This window comes from Apium graveolens, chromosome 9, assembly GCF_009905375.1.
Source record: "Apium graveolens cultivar Ventura chromosome 9, ASM990537v1, whole genome shotgun sequence".
Taxonomy (NCBI): Eukaryota; Viridiplantae; Streptophyta; class Magnoliopsida; order Apiales; family Apiaceae; genus Apium; species Apium graveolens.
The window spans coordinates 110,647,817-110,659,065 of record NC_133655.1 but is presented as its reverse complement, the minus strand read 5'-3'; the positions used below and the strand labels follow the sequence as shown (position 1 = coordinate 110,659,065).

Below are 11,249 nucleotides of genomic sequence, written 5' to 3'. Positions count from 1 at the left end.
TAATTTCATATTAATATTAAATATAAAAGTTTCATTGTATTAAAATACTCACAAATACGAATCCAACAAGATCATTCGTGACTATATTTGATCTTATAGATTAGACGTAAATTAGTAGTCAATCGTTTATCATGAATAGTGTATAAAGTCAAAACAGAAAACATAATATGGGACGAAGGGAATATATCAAACAGTTTTTAACTATTTTTCAACAAAAAGCCTGTCTGTTACGCGATACCAAAAACGGGTGATGTTTAAAAATACCCATTTTTTGAGTGCAATGATTGAAAATACCCATTTTCAAAACACATGACTGAAAATACCGTTTTGGTTACGCATTTTGTAATTGGGTAAGTGAAATACGTATTTGAAAATTGGGTATATAGATACCCATTTGACAAATGTGTATCTAATATAAAACAAGATATCCAAATGACAAATACGTATCCAAAACGATATTTTCAGCGATCCACTTCCAGAATGGAAATTTTCAGTCATCTGCACACAAAAAAATAATGTTATTTTTAAAGTTCTTTCGCCAAAAACACCCAAAGTCTCGTAGCATTTTTCGTTCAATTGCTACTTTTAAGAAGCCGTCCTTACGGGAGGCGCGTCTGATCCGCACAGAAAAACAAATTGGCGGCGACACCACACTCCTCTCTCTCCACTTAACTACTACACCTACCTCTCCGATCCGACCCGACCCGATCAAACCAAATGACAACCGATTACATAAACCCCTTATTATCTTCCTCTTCACCCATCCCTGTTTCCGATACTGACTGTAATTCTCAAATTGGTAGCGCTTCTGGAAGTAACAGCTTCCAGAACGACAATTTTCTTGGTAGTAGTGCTACTGACCCTGCTGCTGAGTTTGGTTTTTCTCGGCCTGATTTTCGACAAGCTCCTCTTGTTGGTACGGTTGATTATTACCAACGCCATGTGTTTCTTTGCTATAAGAATCCTAATGTTTGGCCTCCTCGTATCGAAGCTGCTGAGTTTGATCGCTTGCCTCGACTTCTCTCTGCTGCTATTACTGCCCGCAAACCCTTTATGAATAGACATGTCTGTAATCTCCTCTCTCTCTCTCTCTCTCTCTCTCTCTCTCTCTCTCCCTCCCTCCCCTGCCTCTCCCTCTCCACCCCCCCTCTCCACCCCCCCTCTGTAGGTGAACAATGTTAAAAAAATTAGTGAAATTGTAGGTACATTTTGGTAAAGCAACTATTTTTTTTATTTTATATATTCAAAATGTTTTGGTGGATCCTACTTATATTTTTAGTGCATTTCGTGTCGATTACTGGTGGATTTTGGAGGTTTGTAGCGCTTGGTATGCCAAAAGGTTTGGAGGGAGTCTGCCGCTAGGCTTGTGTTCCTATAATAGAAACTAAAATTACAATGAAATTATAAACCACTACAATGTAAACTGTAGTCTTATGACGGGTGAGTTGTGCTAAGTCATGACTACTGTTATGTTTCTGATTCAAGAATTTTGTGGGTGACATGGTTTTTAGTGGATTTAGTACGACCCTATATGCAATTTCATATTTATGTATAATTATTTATGCTGATCTTTTTCTTTTCTTTCATTGTTCAAGACACGGTTAACAATATGTGAGGGATACGATGGGACTGAGACATCAAATGGGGATGTTTTGATATTTCCAGATATGATTAGATACAGGTCAATTTTTTCAAAGATTTTATTACTTTTAGTACTTGTATTTACACTTCAAATATGGCGTGATTCCGTTAAAGATTGTGATACAGGAGATTGACACATTTTGATGTCGACACATTTGTGGAAGAAGTTCTTGTAAAAGATGGCGAGTGGCTACCTGGTAATCCTGAACCACTAAAGGGTTCATACATTTTTGTATGTGCTCATGGTACTAGAGATCGTCGATGTGGTGTTTGTGGACCTTCTGTTGTTTCAAGATTTAAAGAAGAGATCGATTCACGTAGTCTTCAAGGTAAAGTATATGTTCGTCCATGCTCACACATTGGAGGACACAAGTATGCAGGCAATGTCATTATATTTGGGCCAACTATCAGCGGAGAAGTAACTGGTCACTGGTAACCGTCGGAATTTGCAAGTTCTATTCTCTGCTCGTTTCTACTCTATATATAATACTACTTTTTCCTGATACCTTTTTTTCATTCTGTGCAGGTATGGGTATGTTATGCCAGAGGATGCTCCTACTTTGCTTGAGAAGCATATTGAAAAAGGGGAAGTTGTGGATTGGCTTTGGAGGTTGGTTATTGTTGTCATCTTTATAGCACTTTTATGTTGGATATCTATCATGTTAACTTGCTATGGTTCTTTAGACATTGACGTTTCATGTATCTTTTGGCTAGTACAAAGGCATAACTGCCTCTAATATTTGCTTAAATTATTGAAGCTTCTTGAAGCAGGAAAAAGTGAACACTAGTATGTAGTGCTGGCTGAATGTTATAATGTATAAAACATGTAATATAATTTGTAAAATTTTAAGTATGACACAAAACCCAAAGCATTAGAGAACAGAGAAGTCCTAGAAAATCAGAAACATGAAACAACCTACATAGAGGAGAGAGATTGCAGGGCACTGATTTTGTTATTCAAATGGTCAAGGTCCCGATACAAGTGTATCTATCTATACACAGCTCTCAGCTTCAGTCACAACTTACAACTAACTAGTCACTCTCGCATATATGGCATATAAGCATTTTATATAAAAATTATGCTAGGATTTCTCGGCTTTTAATGACTTCATGACCCTGTATGAAATACCTTTTGCTTCAAATCACATGGCAGTTTTTACAAAGAAAGTTGGTTTGAACTAGGTCAGTATCATCACACCTGATGTTATTTAAGGTACTGGTGGCACTGGAGCACAAACACCTCCCGGGGCTGAGCACAAGGCGTGCACCACACATCCAAGTGGGCAGATGGGGACTTATAAATAATTAAATACCATCTCTCTCTCTCTCTCTATATATATATATATATGTATATATTTGTGTGGTGCAGATCATAAATTTTGGTAATATATATGCTCATTTACTATGAAGTGTGAACTAGTCTCATAATTTAGTAGTGTTGTTGTCAGCTCCATCAGCATCAACTGAAAATATTTGGTTAGATTAGGAATGATATTTATATGTGATAATTCTTCTACCATAAAGTTAAAGTAAGTACAACTAGGAAATATGTTTACTATCCAGAGTCTTCCGCTAGGTAAATTAAACAATAAAGTGCACTCATCAAAAAAAATTAAATTCGAAAAGTCTACAATAAAAGAACGAAAGGATTAGACAAAATTTTAAGCATCAAACTATTTGTAAATGAATGCATATAAACATGTATCATGTTTGTTGTACACTTGTATTCTTTTGCACTAAAATAATATTTTAATTCTGAAGACGTTTCTTACTTGTGGATTGTGGTTGCTGACATTTATGCATGGTTATTTAAATTTGTTTGATATCAATTTTTCTCCTTTTCTGTGGCTGTTTGACTTTCCCATTTTGCAGAGCAAGAAGAAAGAATATATCCTTATACTGGTAGTTGATGTTTTGGATTTTGCAATAGTTTATCATTGTTATAGATATTTTTGTCATATCTAAATAAACTCGAGTCCTCCATTTGCTAGATATTTTTTGCTCCCACTTACAAGTTACAACTATAACTAGTGGGAATCTATTTTGTTCCTTTTTGATGTAATTCTACTAATGTCTCAGCAGTAATGTCTTTTGTGGGGTAGTCACTGGCGTAACTATTTCATGATACAACTTGATTTGTTCAATTACTTAAATCATTTATATCTTATGACACACAGAGAAGTATATGCATATATTGGTTGTTATCCCACATAGTTATAATATAACTGTGTATATTTTTGCTTAGTTAAATATACGATGTCCTTTACCAAAAATAGAATAGAATTGTTCCCAAATTTGCCTAAAGAAGCACATCTTTATAGATTCTGTCCATGAAGTCAGGTTGTTCCGTGTTATGCTTTTTGTACCTATGTTATTTGATTCTGTTCTAATTGGTTGTTCACTTGTTTGTTTTATACAGTAGAGATTAATTATCTGTTCTGGAACTGATCTTAAATGCATCTGTCTTCAGGGGACAGATAGGCTTATCAGAAGAAGACCAGAAGAAGTCTCAGGAAGTAAGACTTCAATTAGCTGGTGTGAATAATGTGGAGAGAAGCGGAAATGAGTTCTCACGGAAAATTGAGATTAGTAGCAGTACATGTGGATCTCAGGTGAAGGGTACTTGCTGTTACCAAAAGAATAACAACTCCCCTTCCTCGTGTTGTCAGGGCCCACTGTCGCCTGAATTATCTTTTACTGCCGAACTAAATGCAGAGGCTACTACTATTTCTGAGAAGAGAAGCAAGAAACAGCCTTCTCGGAATAATAGTTTCCAGGGGGCAAACACTCGCAAGGTGTGTGCCATGCCAACGTGGATCGAGAGCTGGGAACGTGAAGATACCTATGCTGCTATGGCCCTTATTTGTGCGACAGTGTCTATTCTGGCTGCCTACAATTGCTACAAACAGCTAAGGTAAATCTACGCATTGGGCAATGGGATGATGTCTCATTTTATCTTGGTAGCATAGTAGGGTCCTCTAGGGACACCCCCTGTATGGTAATGTTTTTGTATATGCAAGTAAAAGAAAATAATAGTTCAATGTGTCCAGATCTGAACTTGAATTTTGTAATGCACGAGTAACCATGTTCTTAGCATGTTCCTTATTAAAATCCTTGGCAGAGAGAAACCTCTACCGAGACCAAAGTAGCTTAAAGATTTTTTGAGAACAAATCGTTTGTCTAGTATCCAAATATCGTTTCTTGGAAAATTCAGAAATTTTCTCCATCCAGTTTGTTTTAAGAAAAAAATTTGGAATATCTGAGATTGTCAACCAATCATTTTTAATTTGGATGGAGTATATGACATTGCAAATCAGATAGAATGCAAACCAACACCGCCTGGATTTGCATAATTGGTTTTGTCTTTGCTGCACGCAACAGATTGGCAAGCTTCACTGCTAGGCTGGGCATGGAGATGGAGGTGGGTGACCATCTACACTTTTGATCATCATCCAGTAGGGGTCTCGCAAGAGCTTCTGGACTGGGGCATGGGGTTTGGTGCTACCAAACCCTGTACCTGATCCAGTCAATTTAGGCATTGGAATGGGGCTCGTGATATAGATTGATGATCTGGGACTAGTCCAAGCTAATGCTTCTTGGATCATTAATCTAGATGTCTAAGAAACAAACCTCAGATGAGCGTGGGAGAGGTTCAAGAGGACGCTTTTTAGGGCAACAACAATGTGCAGAATGTGAACCTATTTGCTGGGTTCCTATCATTGATGATATAGACTTGTTTGGTTAGCCAAATAATGGAATTAGGAGCATGGGTTTCAGCTATTACAAACCTCATACATGACGTTCGGTATGGAATCAAGGTACGAGTTTTTTATGCTCAAGTAGGGAGGTGGTGGGCACGCGTATTAAATTTAATTATGTTTTAATTTCTTTTTAAGTAATTAAATGTAAACTAGCTCTTGTCGGAAATAATATTAACTATTACAGCAACATAGAGGCAATTATATATTTATATTATTGTATTTAGCAAGGTAAGGCCAAGATAACAGTTAACGCAACAAAACATGCAGGTAAATAATAGATATATTAGTAACTGAAATAACGAAGAGAGAACATAAATTGTACCCGTAACCACAGTGTTAACATAGTGATATAGTGACTGAAAAAGATGGTAGCCAACAGATACAAAAACAGCAAGAAAATTACAGCTCAGTCGTCAGGCCTTACTCGAAGCCCTGACTGCTTGCTCTTAAAGAGATAATTGTCCCCACCTGCTGCGTTGAGTTGCTTGCAATGCCTCCACTAGGATAAAACAACTCTGAGTTATATGTTCACAACAACAAAAATTCCACCTCGACTAGCACCTTATTCGCCGGAAAAAAAAGCAGCTCGGACGTGTGTTTGGGGGAAAAGAGAATGCAGAGAAGAGAAGATAATGTATGTGTGTTGTGTACAAACTCAGCTACTTAGTCTTTTATTTATAATAGAGGCTAAGTGTAATTGATCACACTATTAATATAAGAATTAAACTGCACAATTAATAAATAAATCAAAACTGATAAATTTTGAATTTAAATTACAATTGTAACAACTTTACATTTATCACTCACATAATTATATCAGATTTAATATTAATTTGAAATATTATCAGTTTTAAAGTTATATATATCATAGTCCAAGTTCAATGTATCAAACGAATCTGACTAAGCCCACTCACAAACTGACTTAACCCAATTCAGCAACCGAACCCAGCCCAACAATAATAACCAGGCCCAAACTGATAAATAAATTCTAATTAAAATATTAAATCACAAATAATTAAAATCCTCGCCCAGATCGTCTCGCGTACGCGAGACACCAAGACATTCTCCCAAATCGCCCTTCGACCCGACCCGGTCTGGTCCGGTGCGTGGCGTGGCGGGGTGGTGGCGCGTGTGTGTGCGCGCGTGTGAAGCACACAACAACACAATGGACCATCACTGTAACGCCCTCCAAACCCGGGGTATAAGTTTGGGGGTTACTAGCTAATCACCAAACCTGTACAATCTGATTAACAAATAATAAAGAAATGAATCTAAATCCCTTTAACACTAACCAGGATCTTTTTAGGTTGAAGTATGAAAACAAGAACCACTAACTACTTTATTACAAACCAAATCCAAAATCTCACAAACTCTTTTTATTACAAACCAGTGGCTAATCAGTTTTAAACTAAGTTCATCTTTTATTCAAACACACACACTGACTATCTACACACCACATGTTCGGGCAACTCAAAGCTTTCTTCCTGGATTGGGATCAACACCTTGGGTATGAGAGGATCCTGAGGCTTGACCCGCTTCTTTATGAGTTTCATATTCCTTCTTAACTGAAAGCAATAAGGTGGATAACAACAAAAAAGGTGAGCCAAAAATCGCTCAACAAGTCCGCAAAATATAAACAGTGTTAAAGCAATTTAAATGAATCCGTTATCCGGGTACATTTGCAAAGATATAACCCCGCGAGAATAGAAAGAAGGCCATTACTGGCGAATACAAACGAACTAAACTGGACACAAGTTCGCATCTATACCCTGCTGATCAGCCAGGATACAATGCAGATCTATATCTCACTATATAGATCCAATCGGGCACCCAGGCACTACGGCCCATCTCAAGGATCCGGTTATGTCCCTGAAATAATCGGTATGCTTTGACATATTCTAATCACCGGAATATATCAATAATTGTGAGTAACAATTGGAATATGAACAATAAAGTCAAATGAAAAGGATAAGCAAGAATCAAAATGAAATATGAATAAGAGAATCAAAAGAGTACAAGTGTGATAAGAATCTGAAAAAAATATCACTATTCTGAAAATAGAATAGGGGAAAAACTTGCCTTCTGCGCGACTTACTGCAATTAAGTCACCTTCGTCTATCACCTACTCGACCTGCCTTGCTGGCTTAGCTTCTGTTAGAAAAATAGACTGGTTAAGTCATTTCGTACTCCAATTGCATCTTGAATCGACTTCACATTGTTCCTATTATCTACCCATGCGCTTAGGACTGACTCATACATTACATATTAGCAAGTAAGACTCGATTAACCACATAATACACATAAGCACATAAGCACATAATCATTTTTATAGTTAAAATAACTTTTAGAATTAAAATCGACTCGCTCCACTGATCATCATCTACCTCGTTTCCTATTTTTCCAGAATTTTTCGGACTCGTCTCGGCATGCACTTAGACTGATAATCAAACAATTAACAAAGTCAACTAATTTCTAGAAGAAATGAGGTCGTAATATTATTTTTAATGAAAAGAATTCATTTTTCCGAGTCAAAGGGCTTTCGTTTCACCCAAATCGAACTAACGGTCTAATTAATATCAATTAAACACTGATAATTCAATATAAATAATTATTACTAATTTTTAAATAATTATTTAAGAAAATCAGAGTCAAAAATGATTTTTCTATAATTTTTGGAATTAAAATGAGTTTGTTATGATTTATTGAAAATTATTTGATTAATTATCGAAATAATTAATCATTTTTAAATAATTAATAAATAATAAATAACTAATAAATAATTAATAAGTAATTATTTAATAATTATTGTATTTAGAATAATTAATCCCTAATTATTAGGATTAATTTCAATTTATTACAAATATTTACAATTTATTATTATCTATTCGATTAGATTGATTATTTATAAATAGATAATCGATACAACTAGCTCTTACGTTATTTATCGAATAAATAAGTTATTATTCGAATCATATTCCAACTCAACGATCAATTACTCGTATAATTACGAGTTACTCGCATTTCTCGTATAATTATTGAATTATTATGGTTATTGTTACGACTTGTACGATTTAATCGATTATCTGTATTTAATTATTCGTTACGAATAATTATTCTGATATTCTTCGTATAACTAACTATCGCTCGAATAATAATAATCTAACCCATCGTTCAATTACTCGTATAGATACGAGTTACTCGTTTTATTTAACTAATTATCGAATCTTTAAATCATAATATTCGATTAATTTTAATCCGTAATTATTAATTAATTACTTAATTACTAAATAATAAGTAAATAAATAAATAATTAAATAATTAATTAAATAACTAAATTCAAATTTCTATGTTAATAAAATAATTCAGGAATTATTAATAATAATTTTCAGAATTTAGATCTAATTTTTTTATTAGATTTTTTTAGAATTAATAAAAACTGATTTTTAATTTACTAAAATATAACTAATTAATTAATTATTCAGAAACAGAAATCAGGTATTGAATTCAGGGTTGAGAGGATCCAACCCGGGTCGTGCACCGGGTCGACCACGGGTCGCCAAGAACAGCCGCCCGGCTGCCCAGAATCCGGCACCAACGGTCTGTTTCCGGCAAGACGGAAACACAGCTAAACAAGCACGGTTTCTTTCCGTTTTCGATGCAAAATCACTCCCCTCGACTGCAGCAATCCTTCCTCCACGTCTCCGTGACCGACAAACCCCACAACTTCTTTTCCGGCGAAAACCAAAGCTACTCCGGCGAGCCTCGTCGGAAACTTCCCCCATCGAAAACGTTAACCAAACTCGACGTTAAATATACAAAAATAAAGCTGTTAAATTCTACAATCAAACCCAGCCATCAACAACAATCAAAGCATCACCAAAATTTTAAAAAAATGAATCTAAATTTCTGCTAAAACCCACGAACTCGAACCATACCCTCCTGGGGTTATACCGATCAATTAAATACTCAAAATCACTTCTTAACTTGATATAAAGCTATTGGAATCATGAAAACAAACAAACGATTCAAGAATCAAAAACGCCTAATTCGAATATAAACCCTAAAAAAATCGAATTGAGAATCATACATTAAAACATGAAATTGATTATACCAATCGAAAGTAGAGATCAAGAGCTTTGCAACGACTACTTACATGTCTGATTTGGAGGTCGGAATCACGTTCAAATATCCGGTTGAAATCAAGAACACCAAACCCTAATTCTGGAAAATTGGGGATTTTTCTGAATTTTTACTGAATTTTTATAATTAATTAGTAATTAATTAATAGAAATTAGGCTATTTATACTATGAAAAATAATACCCCTAAATAAAATTAAGGGGCTAATTACACTCCTAATAAAAATATTTGACCCTAATTTTTATAATTTTTGAGTATTAAAATTTAATTTATAAATATTATATATATATAATATATATGCCAAAATTTCCCAAAAATTGTGAATAATGCAAAAATACAAAGAAATAGTATAAATTAAAGTCCTATAATTTTATAAAAATAAAAATATGATTTTTGTGGGGTTTTTAACACCCAATGGGGCCCGGAAAAGTCATTTTTCGCAAAATAAGAAAATTTATAAAATGCCTAGATGTTCAGCATAATGCGATGGTAAAAGTCATTTGATGAAAAATACGACCCGTTATTTTATTTGAAATACCTGCTTTAAAATCATGGTTTGGGGTCGTAAAACGTTTGAAATGAAAGCGATAAATGAAAAACAAAATATCTGAAAAATATCTTAAAAATACCGGAATGACACAGAATGCACATAACACGTAGCAATTAGGGTTTGACAGATAATTACACATAATGACACATTAATACATATAATTTATTATAAATATGATATAATACATACGTAAATTTATCAGACGTTACAATCACACACCTTAGTAGTTGTATACTACCCATGTGTGTGATACCATATAAAGCCTATACCCCCTTTAATTATTTCCAATATGGGACAAAAAATATACTCTCTTTTTTCAAGATTTTTCAAGCTAACTTCATGTCACATTCTCTATGGATTTCATTAAGCAAAATTCTTAAAACCATATATGAAAGTTTAAGTTCACATATCATGTAATAACTTTCAATCATTAGATTTTAGGATTATCATCAAGAACAAAATAAAATTATGATCTAAAATCCAATTTTCTAACAATCCCCCACAAATCCATACAGAATTGCGATCAGGTTTTTCATCATGACTTATTTTTCAGAGTAGGTGCCCTTCCGGGTTTGAACCCTCCTAAGTCCTCTACTTCAATGGCTACCGGATTCAGATGAAATGTTTCACCTTGAATCTTAATCCGTTTAGTATAACCATGTTCCATAGACGACGACAAGTCAACGACTATGGTGCCAATCTACGACTTTGAGACAATAATGGTCTTGTCTCGATCCTATTCGTCGAATGCTTCAAGGAATAACCCTTTCTTCTAATTGCGACCATACAATTACATTCGCTTAGTTGGTCATCTCCAGAGATATACTGCCTTTATCTCATCAAATGACTTGATCCCATTCAGAGTTTTAACACTCTTACTTTTCTAGCAGTGTCAGTACCTTCTAGGTTTACAGGGGATAGACTCAGATACAATAGTATCATCTACGCAACAAAGGTACTACCAATTCATCCTTACAGCTTGTTATTACCACATTGAATACACTTCGAGGGATCTCCTCTCATGTGTATTGGGTTCCCACTGTTGATGAATTATGATGGGTTGACAGTCCCATCCCCAACCTTGACTTGAGGACCACTGCAGGTTCCAGTCCTTTAGTCAAAAGATCAGCTATTTTATTCTGAGTTCCCATGAACTCTA

General features: G+C 34.8%; 1 protein-coding gene across 1 annotated transcript; it reads left to right on the top strand.

Moving 5' to 3' along the window:
- Nucleotides 1-552: 552 nt before the first annotated feature.
- On the top strand, nucleotides 553-4,737 carry LOC141683799 (uncharacterized). Its single transcript, XM_074488564.1, has 5 exons — nucleotides 553-1,065; nucleotides 1,596-1,681; nucleotides 1,768-2,073; nucleotides 2,168-2,251; nucleotides 4,112-4,737. Exons 1-5 carry the CDS (start codon nucleotides 718-720, stop codon nucleotides 4,557-4,559), a joined length of 1,272 nt encoding a protein of 423 aa, XP_074344665.1. The 5' UTR covers nucleotides 553-717; the 3' UTR covers nucleotides 4,560-4,737.
- The last annotated feature ends 6,512 nt before the right edge of the window (nucleotides 4,738-11,249 follow it).

Excerpts from the sequence above, each read along its gene's own strand:
- LOC141683799 (XM_074488564.1), top strand. The coding sequence starts at position 718 with ATGACAACCGATTACATAAACCCCTTATTATCTTCCTCTTCACCCATC. Across the intron at positions 1,066-1,595 it reads AACCCTTTATGAATAGACAT|ACACGGTTAACAATATGTGA; the intron begins GTCTGTAATCTC and ends TCATTGTTCAAG. Across the intron at positions 1,682-1,767 it reads CCAGATATGATTAGATACAG|GAGATTGACACATTTTGATG; the intron begins GTCAATTTTTTC and ends ATTGTGATACAG.